This window comes from Jaculus jaculus, chromosome 3 (assembly GCF_020740685.1).
Source record: "Jaculus jaculus isolate mJacJac1 chromosome 3, mJacJac1.mat.Y.cur, whole genome shotgun sequence".
Taxonomy (NCBI): domain Eukaryota; kingdom Metazoa; phylum Chordata; class Mammalia; order Rodentia; family Dipodidae; genus Jaculus; species Jaculus jaculus.
This window is the reverse complement of record NC_059104.1, coordinates 17,292,230-17,314,837: the sequence shown is the minus strand read 5'-3', so window position 1 is coordinate 17,314,837 and position 22,608 is coordinate 17,292,230. Positions and strand designations below refer to the sequence as shown.

At 43.7% G+C, this 22,608-nt stretch overlaps 1 protein-coding gene across 1 annotated transcript in view; it reads left to right on the top strand.

Annotated features, from left to right (window-relative positions):
* The first annotated feature begins 2,306 nt into the window (after positions 1-2,306).
* Gpr180 (G protein-coupled receptor 180) overlaps positions 2,307-22,608 on the top strand; it is a 32,049-nt gene continuing 11,747 nt past the window's right edge. The window contains exons 1-5 of the mRNA XM_045146318.1: positions 2,307-2,451; positions 5,684-5,842; positions 13,998-14,198; positions 19,798-19,978; positions 20,115-20,164. Coding sequence (XP_045002253.1) covers positions 2,307-2,451; positions 5,684-5,842; positions 13,998-14,198; positions 19,798-19,978; positions 20,115-20,164 — 736 coding nt within the window. The remainder of the gene's footprint in view (positions 2,452-5,683; positions 5,843-13,997; positions 14,199-19,797; positions 19,979-20,114; positions 20,165-22,608) is intronic.

Sequence of the window (22,608 nt, the reverse complement as noted above, 5' to 3'; positions counted from 1 at the left end):
CTGCTCCATGAGGGTAACAGGCTTTTTGTTTTCCGAAGACCAGACCCGGCACAAAAGAAGCAGTCAATTATTATAGAACACATGTGCATCATTTTCTTTTTTCCACATACTATTTTAACAAAGCCTAAAATGAGTAGAAGTATGATCTTTTAGAAACTTTGTTGGAGCATAAAGTGATAATTCATAGGAGAATTCAAGTATATATATGCCTTATATTTTGTAGTACCTCAGATACCATGATGTGTATAATATGGATAATTCATTACGGTATTGTTAAACAAGTTAAACAGCTGGGCATGCTGAGTTAGCTTGCAGATCCCTGCATAGGAACCCAAAGTGCTGGACATCATCTCTAGCCAAATTTAGGTTAACATTACATATATTTGTGAAGGCTAGCTTGAATGGATCCACCTGAAACTATTAACCAAGGCTACCTTTCAGTATCAGATACAGGCAGGGAAATGATGAAATATGGACTTAAAGTTTTACCTCATACACTCTGTGAATATTTTTTTTCTAAGCTGCATGGATTGCTCTTATAATACAAAAATACTAGTGCAACTTTAAAAGATTCCCCAAGTAGTATTAATTCCATTTTCCTAGGCAACCAGAGATACTGAAAATGCTGACAGGAAATGGGATTTCTGTTGTCTAAATGGTGAGGTATAAGAACTTGAATATGTGCTATGAAAACTTCTTGTTAAATGAAAAGAAGAAAAAAAACTTCTTGTTAGATGAAAATAACATATGTACTTATTCATAAAGCAATAGTGGGTTCCTACTTTCATCAAGATAATCATAGCCTCTGACCAGCTGGACCTCACGATATAATGGGGTGCTCAGAAAAACCAGTGGTCACTTATGGTATGGTGTGTAAGTGACCTGAACTAAAGGATTCTGATTCCACTGGCGTTTGACAGACTTTGGAGTTTGAGAATGGGTTCTTAAATACATTGGGAAACAGGAATAAAAGAAAAAATAGAGAGGAGATAAACAGCAGGGTAACTAGAGGAAGTATTCCAGCCAGAGGGATTTGCAATGACCTCCCAGATGGGAGAAACTTTGGAATATTCATGGACTTGGCAGTGGTAAGGATGGAGATTAAAAGTTGGAAGATGGGCATTTGAAAGGTTTGAAATTCATTTTGTAAAGAGTTACTAATAGCAACGAAGGGGATTTAAAGGAATGTAATGCCGTCAAAGTGGATTTGCTAAAGCTTTCTGTAACTCTAAGACAGACATGGAGTGTAGCCAGTTAGAATTAAGACTGGAGCCGGGTGTGGTGGTGCCCACCTTAAATCCCAGCGCTAAGAGGTAGGAGGATCACTGTAAATTTGAAGCCAGTCTGGTACTACAGAGGGAGTTCTGGGTCAGCCTGGGCTAGAGTGAGACCCTACCTAAAAAAACATCAACAACAAAAATGGCTGGAGGGAGATCAAATAGGGCAAGTAATGATGCCCTGATTAAAATTATGGCTGCTGCTTTATACCAGAGGAAAAGCCATCAAATATTTGTGATTAAGTTGCTTGGCTATGGGAACATAACAAAAATGGTTTGTTATGCTTCGCACCTGTCTGGCCTGCCGGGTGATAATGGAAAGTAATTCAACAAGACAGGAAACCCTATCCGAAGAGAAGGCAGGCTTTAAAGTTTGAACATATAAGGTGTCTTCGTCAGGTTATATAGGCACGAGATAAAAAGGCAAGGGGCACGGTTCAGATTTTGCGGGAATTTTCCTCTGTTGACTAGGAAAAGTCCTTTCCCAATTTCACAAGCCACCTGCAAGTCTCACCGTCCCATGACAGCACAGTGCCAATAAGGGCGATTGTTCCCGGTGACACGACTTCACCGCTTAAGAAAGGCGGAGCCGGGCGTGGTGGCGCAGGCCTTTAACCCCAGCACGGGGGAGAGAGGGGTTGGTGAGTTCGAGGCCACCCTGAGACGACACAATCGATTGCAGGTCAGCCTGGGCTACAGCGAGACCCTACCTAGAAAAAAACAAAACAAAACAAAAACAAGAAGAAAGAAAGAAAGAAAAGAAAGGCGGGAACGAGCTCGAAGACATTAAGAGCGACGGGACGCCGGATCTGTGCGTCCCGCCCACCGCAGCCGATGATTGGTTGATCTCCCGGGTGCGTGGCGGGGAGCCCGTGCCTCATTGGCTGTCAGTCTCCCAGGGAAACGGCGCCAGCCCCGCCCCGCCCCGCCCCGCCCCGCCCGGCCGGCCGCTGCCGACGTGGGGCTGCGGGCGCCGGGCTGTGAGTGGCGAGCCGGCGGTGTGCGGCGGGCGGCGGGCGGCGGGCGGGGATGAGGGGCCTGCGGCTGCTGGCCGTGGTCCTCACGTGCTGCTGGTGGCCGCCGCGCAGCCAGGCCAAGACGCTGCGGGGCAGCTTCAGCAGCGCGGCGGCCCGAGACGCCCAGGGCCAGAGCATCGGCCACTTCGACTTCCACGGTAGGTCGGCGGGCGGGGTGGGGGATGGAGGATGGGCGCGCGGCACCCAGGGTGGGGGGGGGACTCCGAGGATCAGCCCCCCCAAAACACACACACACACACACACACACACACACACACACACACACACACACACGTGGTCACCCGGAGCCTCCGCAGCGTGTGGTCGCTAACCCCTTCTCTTGAGGCTGGCCCAGGCCTGGCCGGTGTCTCTCTGCACCCGAAAACCGGTTTCCATCGGTCCCCCCCCCCCCCCGTGCCCGCTAATGAGCGGTGCGCGTTGCATCTTTCCAGATTCTTCCCCCAGGGCACCGTTGACCTTCTCCCACTCGGCCAGATATTGGGCATGTATGCACACTCTGAGGTTACCTGTGACTGTAAGCCCAGTTACTTAGATGTAAGACCAAGTCGAGGGTCTCCTCTAAGTGCAGAGCTAAATCGGTTGGAAATGGCGTGGAAATGGTTGGAAATGTTGGAAATTTCGTACCTGATATTCTCGTTGGCGTGTCTCAAAGGGAGAGCTGTATTTCACTATGATGTCCGTTGTCCCTCAAAAACTAATGCCTCACTTTGCTTTCATTGTAATTGCACCTCAGTGACTTACACCCCCAGAATTTCTGTGCGTTTTTCTTGGCACCCAGTTTGATTAGTCCTGTATTTCAACTAAATATTTTCTTTGAATATTAAGTTCTCTGGTTCATAGGCTTGATTGCTTTAGAAGATGCAACTGTGACTGTCTATTTATCTATTTACCTAAAGGGGAATAGAAATGTAAAGCTGTTTTGGTATGGGGAAAGAATTTAAAAGTCCTGCAAAATTACAGAATTGATGGTATAAAAGGAGAGGCACCTGATTTAAAAACAAACACTGAACTGTTTACAGTATCTGAGGGAAAAAAAAAAAATCCAGTTTTCCAAAATCCCATGTGAAATGAAGAAGAGACTTTTCATACAGCTCTTTTATTATGGTCACATTTGAAGTTTCTCTCTGTCACTCGCTCTCTTTTTTTTCCAAAGTATGGTCTCACTGTAGCCCAGGCTCACTGGGAATTCACTATGTAGTCTCAGGGTGGCCTCAAACTCGCAGTAATCCTATCTCTGCCTCCCGAGAGTGCGGGGATTAAAGGTGTGTGCCATCATACCCAGCTTCTTAAAAAAGTTTTGTTTATTTATTTGCAAGCAGAGAGAGAGAGAGAGAGAGAATATGAAAATGAGACAGGGCATGCCAGGGCCTCTTGCCACTGGGAATGAACTCCAGATACATGCACCACTTAGTGCATCTGGCTTTATGTGGGTACTGGGGAATTGTACCTTGGCCATCAGGCTTTGCAAACAAGTCCTTTAACTCCTGAGCAGTCTCTTCAGCCCACATTTTCAGATTCTTAACCAACTCACTAGTGATAGTAATGCTACTAACTATAGTAAATGCACAATCTGGACTGTGCTGGATAATCCAGGATATGTGGACCTGTGCCTGCTTTTATTCATGACCAGTAAAAAGATATAGCTAGTCCTGATCCTCATCATTACCTCATAAATATGAAGGAAGACATGCATGAAATAGAGTACCAAGTACCCCAGTTTTTGCTTTCGACTGAGGGAAATGTTATCAGCTATCAGCAGAATTATAAAAATATTCTCAAAGCAGATTGGGCTTAAGGTGCTAGAAGTGTATTTTCTCTTGTATATATATTTCATAATATTTAGTTACTGGCAAGTTTTGGTCAATTTCAGTTCATTAAAATACTACTAAAGCTATACCAAGACAATGAACTACAACTTGCAAAGCAATTTAAAGTGTTATAGGCGTTTAGAGTCACTTTTAAGACTTGATAATCAACTTGTGTAACAGACTTGGGCATTCTTTATACTATACCTTTTACTTTATTTTAAAAAGTTTAGTCAAAGAAATGATTTTAGTTACAAGTTTTTAAGAACCAAGAGAATAGAAGACCTTTTTTAAAAAAGATTTTATTTATTTGAGAGGGAGAGGGAAAGACGCAGATAGAGAATGAGCACACCAGGGCCTCTAGCCACTCAAATGAACTCCAGACATATGCACCATCTTGTACATCTGGCTTATGTGGGTACAGGGGAATTGAACCGGAGTCCTTAGGCTTTGCAGGCAAGCACCTTAACTACTACGCCATCTCTCCAACCTAGAGAATAGAAGATCTTAAAATGAAAATAATCTCCGGCTTCACCTCTCCTTACCCAGAGTCCCTTTCCATAGGGGAAATTTTTTTGCCACGTCTGTACTGATTCTTACCTACATTACCTGCATTTTCGCCATTATTTATTTAAGATACTATGCTAAATGTTCTTCTGTAAAAGTCACAAATGTAAAGTTATGTTTCATATATAAAAGGTATACCCCAAACCCATGTATTCAAGCTTTTATTACTTGTGCTTATTTGCACATTAAAATATGATTAGGTTCTCATAGCTGTATTAGATTTGAAAATATACTGGCAAGAGATCTCTATAGTTTATGAACAAGTGTACAAGACATGTGAGTAATTATAAAATAAGATAAAAATTATAGTGAATGACCATGTGGTGGAATTTTGTCATCAGCTGAATTACAAAAATATCTTACATGTTGGGCTGGAGAGATGGCTTAGTGGTTAAGCGCTTGCCCTGTGAAGCCTAAGGACCCCAGTTCAAGGCTCAATTCCCCAGGTCCCACGTTAGCCAGATGCACAAAGGGTCACATGCATCTGGAGTTTGTTTGCAGTGGCTAGAAGCCCTGGCACGCCCACTCTCATCTCTTTCTCTCTGCCTCTTTCTCTCTGTTGCTCTCAAATAAATAAATAAAAATAAACAAAAAATTTAAAAAATAAAGTAAAAGGTGCTTGCCCACAAAACTAAAGGACCTCGGTTCAATTCAGAATACATGTAAGCCAGATGCACAAGGTGGCACATGCATCTGGAGTTCGTCCGCAGTGGCTGGAAGCCCTAGAGTACCCATTTTCTTTCTTTCTCTTTCTCTCTCTCTCTGGTTCTGCCTCTTTCCCTCTCTCAAATAAATAAATAAATAATATCTTTTTAAAGTTATCTTGTTAATTTGAGGAACCTCCTGCTTCAGAGTGTGCTCTTCATTCTATTGTGATTTACCTAGTTAGGTGAGATCTAAGGATCTCACATTTTGACATGTAGGGGTGTTGATGTGTCCCGCTTGCTTGTTTCCATACAAGGCCAAAGTAGTTGATAATGTTTATTTTAATGTCAAGGTGACCGTGCTCGTCTGTGCGTCAGAATCAGCAACAGAGCCGCGGCTGTTAGGAAGGAAGCGAGGCTCTATCTCTTCCAGGCCCAGCAATGGCTCAAGCTGCAGGAGAGCAGTCCTGCCTATGGCTGCAGTGAAAAATTGTCCAGAGCTCAGTTGACACGTGAGTATATTCTTTTTCTTTCTTTGACCAGCAAATACGGATGCTGACGTTGAATATAGCATAGGGTATACATCTAGTAACATTTCTCATGACCGTGTACATCTAACTGGTGTGTTTTGGCTACTGTGTTTTAAACTAAGTTTTTTGTTTGTTTGTTTGTTTGTTTGTTTTTGTTTTTGTTATTTGAGGTAGGGTCTCACTCTAGCTCACAGTCAATTTTTTAAAAAAACTTCTTCTAAGCCAGACGTGGTGGTGCACGCCTTTAATCCCAGCACTCGGGAGGCAGAGGTAGGAGGATCGCCGAGAGTTCGAGGCCACCCTGAGACTACAGAGTTAATTCCAGGTCAGCCTGGACCAGAGTGAGACCCTACCTCGAAAAACCAACAACAACAACAAAAAATTGACTGTGGCACTCAGGTTCGTAGTGCTGGCAGAAAACACCTGACCCAGAGCAGCTTGGGGAAAGGATTTATTTTGGCTTACAGACTTGAGGGGAAGCTCCATGATGGTGGGGGGAAAGGATGGCATGAGCAGAGGGTGGACATCATCTCCTGGCTGACATCAGATGGACAACAGAAATAGGAGAGTGTGCCAAACATTGGCAAGAGGAAGCTGGGTGTAACACCAATAAGCGCACCCCCAATAATGCTCTGCCTCCAGGAGGCTTCAATTCCCAACTTGCCACCAGCTGAGGACCTAGCATTTAGAACGTGTAAGTTTATGGGGAACACTTGAATCAAACCACAACATTGTGCCCCTTGCCCCCATAGACTGATAACCATCCCTGATGTAGTAAAATACAATGCATTCAATCCAACTTTAAAAATCCCCATAGTTTTTTTTATCAATCCTCATGATGTTCAAACATCCCCATAGTCCAAGGTCTTTTTTTTTTTTAAATATTTTTATTTATTTATTTATTTGAGAGCAACAGACACAGAGAGAAAGACAGATAGAGGGAGAGAGAGAGAGTGGGCGCGCCAGGGCTTCCAGCCTCTGCAAACGAACTCCAGACGCGTGCGCCCCCTTGTGCATCTGGCTAACGCGGGACCTGGGGAACTGAGCCTCGAACTGGGGTCCTTAGGCTTCACAGGCAAGTGCTTAACCACTAAGCCATCTCTCCAGCCCAGTCCGAGGTCTTTTAACTGAGCCATAATACTAAAAACCAAAACAAACCCCGTAATAGCACAGAATAAACATTCACACTGCAAAAGATGATGTTGGGCAAAAGAAATAGTCAATCAATACAAGATTTAACAGGGCAAACATCAAACTCTGTAGCTCCAAGTCCAACAACTATAACCAGTGATGAGTCTCCCAAGTCTGATAACACTAACCAGTGACAAGTCTCAGAAGTTCCAGTTCCTCTCCTCCAGCTAGGCCACTCCTAGTCCTAGGAAATGTCGTCCAGTGCTGGCAGCTGTCCTCGGCAGCCATCTCATAGTCCTTGTATCTGCATTGGGTCTCCACTGCAACCCACGGTTCAGCCTCATGGCTCCATTGGGTCTGCATACAGGCAATCCTGCTTCACACTGCCCATGGCTGTTTCTAAAACACAAGACCATGTTGCAGCTTCAATGACCCTCTCTCTCCTGCATTTCTTATATTCCATAATGCAGGTGGGGTGCCAATTTGTTAATCCAGGGGGGAATAAAGCAGACTTTGAAGAACAGGACAGTCCTTTAACATTCGGGCCCCTTCCAAAGAGTCTGCATTTTTCTTGTTGTCCCAATGCAGATCAGCTAGCCCAAACTCAAAGGTTGTGATCTCTCATACAGTTGCAGCTGAATAGGCAGAAGTTTGGCCCAAAGATTGCATTTTTTTCTGTGCCATATCCCTCTGCTCACACCAGTCCATTTCTATGCAGTGCAACCCTGCACAACTTCTCAGGGCACGGCCATAAGAGCAAGCCTTTCATACCAACTGCTTCTAGCCCAGTCCAGGCAAAGCTTTTTCTCAGCCTCATAAGCCAAACTTCACAGTCCATAGTTCTTACTGCATTCAGGTCTTTCAACTCCGACCAGAATAGTCCATCAAGCTGTACTTACAGCACTGCAAGGTGTCTCTTAGGCCAAGGCTTCAAATCGTTCCACATTTCTCTCAAAATCACCTCCAAAAGACCAAAAGCCACACATTCAGGTGTCTAGCAGTAATGATCCCATTTCTCAGTACCAATTTTACTGTTGCAGTCAGGTTCACAGTGCTGGCAGAAAACACCAGACCAAGAGCAGCTTGTGGGGGAAGAGGTTTATTTTGGCTTACAGGCTCAAGGGGAAGCTCCACGAGGGCAAGGAAAAATTATGGCATGAGCAGAGGGTGGACATCACCACCTGGGCAACATCAGATGGACCACAGTAACAGAAGAGTTTGCCAAGCGAGAGGAAGCTGGCTATAACAGCCATATGCCCACCCCGAACAATACTCTGCCTCCAGGAGGCTTTAATTTCCAAATTGCTACCAGCAGAGGACCTAGAATTCAGAACACATAAGTTTATGGGAGACACCTGAATCAAACCACCACACTAACCTTTTCTTTGTTCAAAAGATAGAATGCTAGGCGAGAGATGGCTTAGTAGTTAAGGTTCTTGCCTGCAAAGCCTAAGGACTCACATTCGACTCTCCAGGTCCCAAGTAAGCCAGACACACACTGCCACAAGCACATAAGGTCACATATGCACGCAAGGGACACATGCATCTGGAGTTTGATTGTACTGGCTTCCTGCCTCCTCTCTCTCATTCTCTCACTCAAATAATAATAATAATTAAAAAAAGGCAGTCTGTTGGGCTTTCCTTAAAAAACAACAACAAAAAAAGATAGAATGCCAAGCTGGGTGTAGCAGACAGATTCAGGTTCGGTGATATGAACTTCCAGACCAGGCACATTAAAGTACCTGAGTCTGGTGATGTCCATCTCTAATCCCAGCCCTGGGGAGGCAGAGACAGAAGGGTCCCATCCCTGGAGCTTGCTAGCTAGCCAATCGAGTTTCATTGAAGTAATCCAGGCAGATGAGAGACCCTGTCTCAAAAAAGGGTGGACAGCATTCAAGAGAATAACACCCAGGGTTGTCCTCTGGCCTCCACATGCACATGCACCTACACACACATCTACATTCACATGCACCCCCACGTACATACGACTAAAAGTCATTTTCCAGTTTTCTTCCTTTGTTCTCCAATGTCACAACACATCAGGTGGGTCCCTTCCTTCCTCTGTCCCTCTTTCCCTCCCTCCCTCTTCCCTACCTTCCTTCCTTCTCTTTCATGCTAAAAAATTAGTCTTAAAAGCAAGGCTGGAGAGACAGCTTACCAGTTAAAGTGCTTTCTGGCAAAGCCAAAGGATCCAGGTTTGATTCCCCAGTACCCTTGTAAAACCCGATACACAAGGTGACGCATGCTTTGGGAGTTTCTTTTGCGGTGGCTCTGGGCCCTGGGGTACCCTTTCTCTCTCTCTCTCTCTCTCTCTCTCTCTCTCTCTCTCTCTGTCTCTCTCTCTCAAATAAATAAATAAAAATAAAAATAATTAAAAAAAAGAAAAAAGTATTTTATTTATTTGAGAGAAAGAGAGAGAGAATGGGCACACCAGGGCCTCCAGCCACTGCAAACGAACTCCAGACACATGTGCCCCCTTGTGCATCTGGCTTACGTGGGCCTGGGGAATCAAGCCTCGAACCAGAGTCCTTAGGCTTCACAGGCAAGCGCTTAACCACTAAGCCATCTCTCCAGCCCAAATAAAATAATTTTTAAAACTGTGAGGTGCAGAATAATTTTTTGCTACTGATGTCATCTTTTTTATATCTTATGCATATGATTTCTTTTGTGTGTTTGATACACTTTAAAAATCATTTCACAGCGTTAGTATTTTGCTCTGTGTGTTTTGGTTAACAGTATTCACTTCCTCCTGTAACGTGATTGGACAATTAGCTGTTCAGCCCCACTCTCTGCACTTCATGCCTTGTTAATTTTTGAGGTACTAATTACACCCGCACAGAACATGCCTGCTGCTCTGTCGCCTTTTGTCTCAAAAACAATAACACAGTTTTGTCAAGAGGCTCACTTCCCAGGCAAGACAGTGAGACAAAAATTAAATCCAGTATCACTTTATGAAGCTTATTTTTGTTTCTGTTTGATGAAAATCTATGTAATTTCAAATTAAATACCAAAAATTCTATTGGTGAAAATATAATGGTGAATTTTTGTATTGCCTAAGAGAAAAGGTGTGGTAAAACAGAGACACGGCAGAACCTTTATGTAATGAGGCCCAGGATTATATAATTGCAAGCAGCACATTTATACAGGCTTAGTTCTGAACCATTGCATATTAATTTCTGAGCCATCATACATGAAATTCTTATGAAGGGTCTTCAAGTATTGAACAGGGACTAAAATCTTAGCTACATTTTTTTTTTCAAGAAGCTATTTAAAAAGTAGTTGAAGTCAGATATCTTAACAGTGCCATGATGGACTAATCAATCCTTTTATTCAGTTTTACTGTACTCAATGAGATGCCCAGTTATAAAAGTCCAGGTCCTCAAATTTGAATTCTGATTAGATACATCTGCATCTCGTTCATAAAAATACCCTAATCATGTCTTTTCCCCAGCTTTATTATTACTAGGAATGTCTTCTAATAGGCAGGAAAGGTAGTGATACTGCCAGTGTCTGTTAATTAATGTTTTGTTACATTTTCTTTACATTTGTGTGCACGTTTTGTCTTTAGAGTTCTGGTCTAGCTACAGAAATCCTTTTTCTGTCTGTTCTGTTCACAACTATGAACTAGGAAGAGGGAAGAGATTCTTGGCCACCAGTATCCCACTTGAGGAGACATGTATTATCAATCACTGTCTGTTCTATGTTATTTCCCATTGAAGGAGGTGTATGGAGAACTCCATTCATTGAAAACTAGCAAAGGATGGTAGTTTTCCCTGCATTATCCAACCCAGCAACGATGAATTTGTGCTCCTGGTGATTGAACAGTCTGAATTCCTATTCTTGGGGAGTGGACACCCCCTCTAGCCGCCCGGGTCGCCTGGCCTCCGCCTGTCTCACTGCTTCCTGGGAGCCCGAGGGAGGCAAAGCCCAGGCCGCCCTGCCACAGGCGAGGCTCCACCACCCCGGGGTCTGCAACAAACCTCACAGGCCACCGTCCTCGCAAGTTTTGTTTTTAATTGAACCATTTAAAACTAGGCTTCTAGGTCGGGTATGGTGGTGCACGACTTTATTCCCAGCGCTTGGGAGGCAGAGGTAGGAGGATCGCCATGAGTTCGAGGTCACCCTGAGACTACAGAATGAATTCCAGGTCAGCCTGGGATAGTGAGACCCTACCTCGAAAAACCAAAAATAAAATAAAATAGGCTTCTGGCATCTCCATTGGTTTGCCTTCTATACTTAATATACATCTTCAGAATATGACATGCTATCTAGCCATAGTGACATCATTACATTCAAGACAATGAACAGTTTGATAATGTTTTGAAGCTTATTCATATATACAGATTCCTTATTGCTTGAGGAACTCTTATTCATTGTTGTTTGTATAGTTGAGGAGAAAACTAATTTGTTCTTAAATATTGACATGTTGTGGAGGGAAGTTAGGACTGGAAATGAGGGTTACCATGTTGTTTTATAATTACTTTTGTTGTGCTGAGACGCACTCTCACTGAGCTGTCCATCCCCAGTCCTCTTTGCTTTTTTAAATTTTACTTATGTTTTAAATTATTTGTTTGTTTATTTACTTATTTATGAGAGAGAATGAATGGGCATGCCAGGGCCTCCAGCCACTGCAAACAAATGCCAGATGCATGCGTCATCTTGTGCATCTGACTTTATGTGGGTACTGGGGAATCAAACTGTGGTCCTTGGGCTTTGCAGACAAGTGCCTTAACTACTAAGCCACGTCTCCAGCCCTTTTTATTGTATTTATTTATTTTCTTGAGTCAGATTCTCACTGAGTTCTCCAGAATGGACTTGAATTATAACATACCCAGGCAAACTTTGTGGGAGCGAGAGAGAGAAAATAGGTACATGAAGTCCTCTAGCTACTGCAAAGGAACTTTCGATGCATGCATCACCTTGTGCATTTGGGTTATGTGGGTTCGGGGGAATCAAACCTAGGTTCGTAGGCTTTTCAGGCATGTGCCTTAACCACTAAGCAATCTCTATAGCCCTCATATCTCTTAAGTCATGGTTAACCCTCTGCCCTATGTGTTGCCTGCTTTCTATCTCACTCTTTCCAACCCAAGCAAACCCCACACTATTTTTATATCCTTTGTGTTCTTTTATCACCTCCCTAAAAGGCACCCCCACCACCACTGGGCCTTTTCTAACTTTCTTTTTTTCCTCAATTTTTATTAACATATTCCTTGATTATAAAAAGTATCCCATGGTAATAACCCCCCCCCCCGGCTTTCCCCTTTGAAATTCCATTCTCCATCATATCCCCTCCCCATCTCAATCAAATGCCCTTAAGATTGTAACCTCTTTGCTTTTCAAAGGAAGGAAAAGGAAAGGTGACATTTAGCAAGGTTCCCATGATAGGAACCATGCCAGGTCAAGCGAGGCTTACAGCTTTTCAGTTCTTCTCTTTGTACTCGAAGGCAGATGGCAGCATTGTGTGTGTCCCTTGCGCAGGCCAGTGCTGAGCCACTCGCGCCTCAGGTATGGGTCATTCGTCCCTTTGCTCTCTCCTGAGTCATCTTCCATGTGTGGCTCTGGCCCAGTATAATTTTTGTATTACTCACATTTCCGTTTTACTCTGCATAACTTTTAAAAGAATGATCGGTTATAAAAGTACTTTTGAAATTTCTGGGGTTTTTTTCTTTTTTGGTTTTTCAAAGTAGGGTCTTGCTTTAGCCTAGGCTGACCTGAAATTCACTATGTAGTCTCTCAGGCTGCCCTTGAACTCACAGCCATCCTCCTACCTGCCTCCTGAGTTCTGGGAACAGAAGTTTGAAGGTGTTGTGAATGAGTATAGTGCCACAGACTCTTAGAAATGGTTAAAATGATCAATCTTACCATGTGAAATAACTTTTTTCTCCCTTATTATTTTTTTTTATTTTTTTTAATTTTATTTATTTATTTGAGAGCGACAGACACAGAGAGAAAGACAGATAGAGGGAGAGAGAGAGAATGGGCGCGCCAGGGCTTCCAGCCTCTGCAAACGAACTCCAGACGCGTGCGCCCCCTTGTGCATCTGGCTGACGTGGGACCTGGGGAATCGAGCCTCGAACCGGGGTCCTTAGGCTTCACAGGCAAGCGCTTAACCGCTAAGCCATCTCTCCAGCCCCTTATTATTTTTTTTTATTGACACCTTCCATAATTGTAAACAATATCCCATAGTAATGTCCCCCTCCCCCACACTTTCCCCTTTGAAACTCCACTCTCCATCTTATCCCCTCCCCGTCTCAATCAGTCTCGTTTACTTTGATGTCGTGATCTTTTCCTCCTCTTATGATGGTTGTGTGTAGGTAGGGTCAGGCATTGTGAAGTCATGGGTATCCAAGGCATTTTGTGTCTGGAGGAGTACGTTGTAAGGAGTCCTACCCTTCCTTTGGCTCTTAACTTTCTTTCCGCCACCTAATCCACAATGGACCCTGAGCCTCGGAAGGTGTGATAGAGATGTTTCAGTGCTGAGCACTCTTGTCACTTCTTCTCAGCACCTTGGTGCCTTCTGAGTCATCCCAGCGCCACTGGCATCTGAAAAGAGAAGGTTCTCTAACCAAAAGTGAGAGTAGCATTAATATATGGGTATGAACATGAAGAGAAGTGCTTACTGGGCAGTTTGATAAGCACAGTATACACATCTCACCAGACAGCAGCAGACGTTACACCCCGAGGGCTCCTGACTGTTTCTGTAGCAGGTTTTCAGTATCAGGGTGTAAAAAATTTTCAATGTTACTAACCAATATAGAAACTAAAATTCACATTTAAAAGTACCCATGAAATCACTGTATGTACTTGCGATATGTTATGGTGTCTCATCGCGACTTCACTGTGAACACATCCTTCCAGTTGGTTCTACAGTTTACACACCCTGGTCAATATTAAAGCAAAAAGGTATGTTGGGAGGGTGGTTAACCTCAAATTGATTATTTAACTAAAATAGTGAACACATGTGAGAGTTTGGTTTTGAAAGGTGCTATTTTCTTTTCTGTTAAAGTGACAGTGAACCAGACTGAACATAATCTGACAGTGTCCCAGATTCCGTCTCCCCAAATGTGGCACGTGTTTTATGCAGACAAGTACACCTGCAGAGATGAGAAGGAGAATTCGCAGGTGGAAGACATCCCATTTGAAATGGTGTTGCTAAACCCAGATGCCGAAGGGAATCCATTTGATCATTTTAGTGCTAGAGAATCTGGTAAGAACTTGCATTTAAACATATCCTAAAAAGAAATTATGTACAAATATCTTTGTGTTGTGTTTTTTAGAATATTAAAAATTAAGAGACTTTACGTGTTCAACAATAGGCAAATTGCTAAATGAATTTCCTTACAGCATATTTATATCTATATTATTGTTTACAAAGCTGAATGCTAAAAAATTTAAAAAGCAGAACACTAAATTATAAACTATTAACAGGTTGTTTACATACCCAGGTATATTTGAGTGACATACTCAGGTTGGTAGAGGGTATAGTTTTTGTTTCCTCTCTATAGTCTAAATACTATTTTTATGATATTTTGGTTATTTATCTATTTATTTGAGAGAGAAAGAGAATAAGTGCTCCAAGGTCTCTAACCATTGCAAACAAACTCCAGACATAGGTGCCACCTTGTGCATCTTGCTTTTGTGGGTACTGGGAAATCAAACCTGGGTCCTCAGGTTTCATAGATGAGTACCTTAACCACTAAGCCATCCCTCCAGCCCGTATCTTGGCATTTTTATAAATAAAAATGTTAATGAATTGGTCAGCCTAAATTGGTAATTCATGGAGTGCAATATAAATTGAACTGCTTTGTAGACCAGTAAACCTTTGGTCCAGGAGCTTGTTTACTGAAAAACAAAAGTTGTTTTCTTTATTACATGAGCCCTGCAGAAATGTTGCTGGGTGCTGGTTACTTTTCCTCCTTGTCTGGACTCCTGCTTCTCCTATCTTGGTCTCATCTCTAATTTGACATCCAAGTACAACTGCAGGCCGTGAGATGAGCTCTCTGGGCCTCTGAGAGCCCGTCCGTCAGACACCTCCTCCCTTTCCCTGAACCTGCCCACAGCTCTGGTCGTCTCTTAGCATCCTGCTTTACAGTTCGCTCTTCTCTAGGACTCTTACTTACTGTCCTGACTCCGTTTTTTAGCCCTGATGCTTTCTGACTTACCTTGTCCTGAGCTTTGGGGAAGTTGTGTCACTGATGACATTTGAACAAGGAGCCAAACTTCACTCTAGTAGGTGCTTTGGTTAATCAAGAGATTCTGTGCAGATGCAGCCTACACAAATATTAAAAGTGTCAGAAGTCCCCCAAAGCACCTAAGATTGTTTGTAGCCAGCTTAATTCATTATATTGCTAAACATGCTCTTGGAAGTGTACATTGAACTCTAAAGAGCCAGAGAACTTTGGTTTTCAAACAAATCCCAGGAAGATTCTGATTTCCTTGGGATTGTAAGCAGGACACTGGCTCAGAGCCCTGAAATTGAGTCTCACGTGCAGAACCACTAATATAAAATTCTGCATTTCACGATGTCCAGTGCTGTGTTGGTTTTAACAGCATGTCCTTAAGAGGGCCTCTTACTATTATGTAGACTCAGCTGTGGAATTTGATTCCAGGGCACAATCTTAAGCAATAAAACATTCCAAGGCTCCTCTTTATCTTCTGATCCTCTCTGACTGTTGGCTAGCTGCCTCAAGTTCAAAGTCAGTAGCTTCTAAGTAATGGTACAATTCAATCTCTCTCTCTCTTTTTGTTTGTTTCAAGGTAGGGTCTCACTCTAGCTCAGGCTGACCTGCAATTCACTATGGAGACTCAGGGTGACCTGGTACTCTCAGTGACCCTCCTACCTCTGCCACCTGAGTGCTGGGATTAAAGGTGTGTGCCACCATGCCGGCTCTCAATGTGTCTCTGTCTCTCTCTCTTTTTATTTATATATTTATTTGAGAGTGACAGACAGAGAGGGAAAGAGGCAGATAGAGAATGGGCGTGCCAGGGCCTCCAGCCACTGCAAATGAAATCCAGAAGCGCATACCCCCTTGTGCATCTGGCTAATGTGAGTCCTGGGAAATCGAGCCTCGAACCGGGGTCCTTAGGCTTCACAGGCAAGTGCTTAACTGCTACGCCAGCCCTTTTCAGTGTCTTTTTCTAAGAGGAGAAGGATCTTTGCTAGATTTGCTATACAGCATCCTCAGAGCAATGTGAGTTACGACGTCAGGAAGAAGATAAGGGGCACAGATGGGTCAGGTGGTATTAGGGTTTTGATTGTTTTTAAGGTGCATGAGAGTGGTTGGGTACCCAGGCTTTGCGACAGCAGGAAGGTGGAGTCAGGTCTACCCCAGGTCCTTCCTCTCAGGACCCAAGAATTCCTCCTGTCTTGTCTTCTTGTTCAGCCGGGGCTGGTTATTGAAGCAACCCCGTTAGTTTTCTCCCTTCTCCTTCTTTTCAGGACTTCTGCCTTTAAGCTTCCTCGTGTCTCACCACCTGTTAGCTGTTCATCTAAGTTTTCCTCAGCGCACTCACTTAAGTAGCACGAAGTATCCACTTGCTTTGAGATTATATTTTGATTTCAATGTGGACGGACACAGATTGCTTTCAGCTTGTGAAGGCTAGTGGCAGAGAAAAGTTAAAATGTGATAGTTGAAGAGAAAAGTCACACCAGTCTTAGGAGTGATTCAGTTAAAAGACACAAAACTCTAGAATGTAGAACCAGCATTTTATCTTTTTATCATTTTTGGTGTCTTGTGGGTAGGCTCAAAGTTAACAATCATTGACTGAAAATTTAGTCAACAAAGTGTGAGACGAATGTCTCGGTTCATTTATTGAGCATATTGTTTCAATGAAATCATTTTCTTTCTTGCTTTTCCTTGGAGATAATATTTAGCAGTAAATGTTCCCCAAACACTTTTTTTCTGATATTATGTCTTTTATAAAAGTCCTTTCCTCCTACATGATTTTGATATCTCAGTAAATTGTCTGAAGATTTTCTTTTCATGGTGGATTTGTAACCTACTGGGGTCTGAAACCTGACCCAGTAATGGATATCCTGTGAAGTATTACTAGTAAATAAAACTTTAAATGGGTGCTTTGTTTAATTCTTCAATACAAAGACAGAAAGATAAAAGCTAAGATCAGAACACAGGATAGAGTGAGGAGATTTGCAGAGCCGGGCTGTTACACACAGTTGGCATTTGGATTTTCTGCCGTGTCCCAGTACTGTAATCATCTAAGGATTGTGGCCCCATTATTGGAAAGCTGCACTACTTTGGGGTGTCAGTGGTTTAAAAAGAAAGTATGCCTCTTCTCTTACGGGATCCTTTTTCCCTGGCTCTCACCTCGGTCGTTGTTCACCTGCACTGGCGGAGGGACCTTTGTCAGTTGTGAGGTGGAGCAGGAGAGACACCCAGTGGTGGGAGAACTTGCTGTTTGTCATCCACAAACTTGACAGGCGGAACTCTTGTTCACTGCTTTTTCTTTTTCTTTTCTTTTCTTTTTTTTTTTTCTGTGCTTTGTGTCTCCTGCTTTGCTTTTCCATAATTTGTTTTCCAAGTAAAGGAGGTATTCCCTTCTCTGCTCACCGAGTGAAGTTGACCCCCATGGGAGATGGGCGCTGTCTTAAACGTCACAATTCGGATGGGAGTGGGTGCATTGTAGGCTCCATCTGTGGACTCAGCAGAGATGCCTCTGCTCACAGCCCATGTCGTAACCCTCCTCTTCTGTGGCCGAAACACTCTCCTCCTGGCGCTGTCTTTAGCTTAGACTAGCGCAGTTGACCCCCTCCCTCTCCCACCATAAAATGGACTCTCTAACTCTGCAGAGAACAGAAGTGATTTCTTTTCTTTCTTTCTTTCTTTCTTTCTTTCTTTCTTTCTTTCTTTCTTTCTTTCTTTTTTTGGTTTATTTTTATTTGAGAGCGACAGGCAGAGAGAGAGAGAATGGGTGCACCAAGGCCACCAGCCACTGCAGATGAACTCCAGATGCACGCGCCCCCTTGTGCATCAGGCTAACGTGGGACCTGGGGAAACGAGCCTCGAACCAGGGTCCTTAGGCTTCACAGGCAAGCGCTTAACCGCTAAGCCATCTCTCCAGCCCAGAAGTGATTTTTTTAAAATGAGTTTGTACTGAAAATATGCCAACTTTTTTTCTTGCCAGTATTCCCTAAACAATACACTATTCCTTTTACAAAGCACTTACAGTGTATAAGGTATTGTTAGTAACCTACAGGTGACTTAGGGAATGTGAGAGAATGTACCCTGATTATATCAAATGCTCTGTCAACTTTATTTAAGAGATTTGCATGGATTTTTATATCTGCAGGTAGCCCTGGGACCAGTCCCCCAGAGTGGAGACTGTAAAATAATCCATTGATGTCAAAACCATGAAAGTGTGAGGCTTATAATAAGTTTATTAGCAGAAAGTTTCTGAACTTTCTCCAAAAAGAAAAGTCAATGAAAAGATTCTAGGTGCACAGAAAGCTTGGTGCTTACCAGCACCTGAGATCTGCTGGTGGGACCTGGAGGCTGCTACAATGGGAGGCCCTGTCTTTAATGAAAGTCTGTGTTCTCGCTTGGGTCTCAGTGACAAACTAGCCCCTGTGTTCACGATTCCTGCTTGCTCAAAACTTGGATTCGTGATGGCATAGTTTGACTCCCCTGCCTGTCCCACATCGAATCCTGCCAACTTTTACGACCTACTTCCTTTCCCTACTTGGTTGTTCGAATTCTGCGAAGACCCCACGATTCATCTACCTATCCTTTGAGAACCCAATTCAGTCTTCAGCCACTTGGATTGGTGGGCGTTTGTCTTATGTCATCATCTTTGGAGTGAAGTCTCCATAGGATTTCCTCTTCGGCAAGAGTTGCAGAGAGCTTCCTAGAAAAGGGGGTTCCTTACATGGTAGGTGCTATAAACCTTTGTCCAGAAGGGAATGCAAGATACGGGAACATGTCAGAGTTGGGAATCCTGTGTTAGTTACACCAGAAATCACCCTGGTGCTTCCTAAACCTGTCGCTGGCCTTCACTGGCAGTTTCTAACTCAGGAATCTGTGGCCCACGTTCTCTGGTAATGTTGCTGGCTGGCCCACGGAGCACACTTTAAGAAGCATGTGGGGCTGGAGAGGTGGCTTAGCGGTTAAGCGCTTGCCTGTGAAGCCTAAGGACCCCAGTTCAAGGCTTGGTTCCCCAGGTCCCATGTTAGCCAGATGCACAAGGGGGCACACGCACCTGGAGTTCATTTGCAGAGGCTGGAAGCCCTGGCGTGCCCATTCTCTCTCTCTCTCCCTCTGTCTGTCTTTCTCTCTGTGTCTGTCGCTCTCAAGTAAATAAATAAATAATTTTAAAAAAGAAGCATCTGAATGAAATTTTTTGTACTTACATATGTACAATATCAAACTATTAAGTACCCTCCTCCCTTCTTTTCTCTTCCCTTCTGAATGAAATTTCTTAGAAAAGAAGTCACTTTGCCGGTGAAGGAATATTTAAGTGCGTGCTCAAGTCATTGCCCTCCCGAGCTCTTCCTGTCTTAAGTGACTGTAGGTCAGTCCGCATGCTGCCTTGACTGCAGTTTTTCTTACATATTCACGTCAACTGGTGTGGCTTAGGCTGCCTTCTCATCGTTAAAAACTTAGCCCCCAATTTTAATAACTTCCACATTTCATCCTTACAGAAGTAAATGCTATGACTCCAATTTGCAGAAGACAAACAAACAGCCAGGTTGTAGAAATAAACTGGTTGGCAGGCAGGTTGGAAAACAAAACACTGTACCACTGGCTTGTCCGCCTGAAGCAAACTCCAACCTCCCTGTGTCCCGTCCGCAGGGCTGCACGAGTTCTTCTTCCTGCTGGTCCTGGTGTACTTTGTGGCCGCCTGCGTCTATGCTCAGTCCCTGTGGCAGGCTATCAAGAAAGGAGGACCCATGCACACGGTTTTAAAGGTTCTGACAACGGCCTTGCTGTTACAAGCTGGTTCAGCTCTAGCTAATTACATTCATTTCTCCAGGTAACTCAAACTACTGTGTTCATCATTACCTCTAATTAATTCTAATTAGTCCACCAAAATTAAGCTTGTTTTGATTATGGACTTTTTTTTCCCACAATTGTAATTTACACTAATACGCTCCTCTTCAATTCCTCAGGTACTCCAAGGACGGAATAGGGGTTCCTTTTATGGGAATTTTGGCAGAAGGTGAGTATTCGTTTGAATTGTTTTCTTTTGAGATAAGTGTGGCATCTTATTGTTTTCCTATTCTTTCACATTTCAGCCAGTGGTCCAGCTCGGTAGATGAGGGCTGGCTTGCATAGCTGTGCATGAGGCTCTGGGACCCATCTCCAGCGCTGTAAAATAAATAAGCTGATTACTTAGTTAACCTGCCTTTGCTGTCCTATGGTCTTTCTGTCGAAGATTGGTTATAACTCAGCTTGACTGAAACAGGGCTACAGATTTGTTGCTCGTGTCTTGCTAGGTTTCTTCTTATGATCAGTTTCGGGTGTGTCTTTTCATTGTTTCCAGAGCTTTGTAGTTATAGTTACCATCTCATGGCTGGGATAAAACACCGACCAAAAGGAGCTGATGGGAGGAAAGCGTGGATTCTGGCTTAGAGTCTTGAGGGGAAGCCCCGTGTCGGCAGGGACAGCGAGGCTTGAGCAGAGCCTGGACATCGACTCCGCCACCGCAAGTGGAGGTGGAGCAGGAGTTGAGTTGAACCCCGAGAAGGGTGAGCTGGCTATAACACCCCAGAAACACACTCCTCCAGCAAGGATCCACTTCCCAAGTTGCCATTAGCTGGAGAGAAAGCTTTCAAAACAGAGGAGTTTATTATGGAGACATCTGATTCAAACCACGGCAGCTGTTTATATATGCGCTCTTGTTTTATCCTCAGTGAAAAAGAGATGTGCTTGTCCCCATTTTGTAGAGTCTGAGTTCAGTGACAAGAAGGACATTTTCTCCTTGTCAGGCTGTTGCGCAGTAGAGCTCAGGTTCATGCCAAGCTTCCCAGGCCCAAAGCTCAAGGTTTCTGTCCTCCTATAATTCTATTTTCTGTCACGCTGACTTTCTGTGTCTGACCTAAGAGCATGTGTACGTGAATTCCACTAGTGAGCTGACCTCCCACATTTGTTCTTTTCCTTAGAAGAGGAGCTTAGTAAATGATTGTGCACATGCACACATACACACACACAGATTTCACTGGCCTGGATCTTGCCAAGTAGGCTAGGCTGCCTTGCTAGTGAGGCCCAGAGATCCACCATATTCACCTCCCAGCTCTGGCACTGTAGGGGTGTGCCACCATGCCCAGGTTTTCTCTTTCTCCCCCACCCCCTTCTTCCTGCGTTCTTTCCTGGGCTCTGGTTCTGGGGATTGAACTCGAGTCTTTTCACTTGCAAAGCAAGCACTTTACTGACTGAACGGTCTCCTCAGCACTTCATAAGTAATTTTTAGAAAATATAAAAGGTTCGTAACCATGACACTTTAAAATGGACTTCCGGGGAACATCAGATCACATGTCATTCTTATCCCTAGGAAACTAAGATTGCTCTAGAAAGCAGATTTTGAGTATGAAACAAGACTAGGATTTACCTTTCCTTCTAGATCTGATGTTCTTTCTGGTCTCATCAATTATCGTGATAATTTCCTCATTAATTGTCGTAGAAACCACTCATCCAAATCTTGACACCTGTTTTATGATTCTGAAATTTGTGAACCTTTCAGCCCCACCGCCTTTTTGTGTATTGTTGTTTTTCAAGATAGGGTCTCGCTCTAGCCCAGGCTGACCTGGAATTCACTGTGTAGTGTCAGGGTGGCCTTGAACTCATGGCGATCCTCCTACCTTTCTGCCTCCCGAGTGCTGGGATTAAAGGCGTGCGTCACCACTCTGGCCGGCTTCTCTCTTGATCCCTGAATAAGAGGTGTTTATCCTTCCTGAACGCTAGAACACTGCTACCCCATTGTTTGCTTTTGGATATGTTCTACATGGTTGACAGAATCACAGTGTGAAGGCTGCACAGACCTTAGAAATAACACATCACTTGTCCATTTTAGATGAGGAACTGACATCCACAGTGGTAAAGCACACTGGCCTGACCAGGAGCAAAGCTGCTCCTAAAACTTCAGTGTTTGTTGTTTTCTGTCTGTAAGGCAGCATTTCAGGCTGTTTGGTATGTTCATTAAAGTTTAAAATAAAAACACAAGTTTCATTGGTTATTTATTTACACTGGGAATCTACAACCTGTGGCCTTGCCCCGGCTAAGCAAGTGCTCGCCCCTTGATGATGCCTCCGATCTCGGCGCGGAGCCCAGGCGGCCCAAGCGCCTGCTGCCTCAGCTTCTGCCTCCCAAGGGCTAGGATTATGCGCGTGTTCCGTTCCGTTGTGTCCGTGCAGCAGTTTCTTTCACGTGTGTTTCCTTTAAGGTCAACTATAATGATAAATCTAGCTAATTTTCAGATGTTTCCACAACAGAAGAGTTGGATAGCTCAATGATTGCAGTTCAGTAAAGTGGAGTTTCTTGTGTGAAATGTGAACTTTATCTACAGTTAGTTATTACTTTTATTTATTTATTTATTTATTGGTTTTTCGAGGTAAGGTTTCACTCTACTCCAGGCTGACCTGGAATTCACTCTGTATTCTCAGTGTG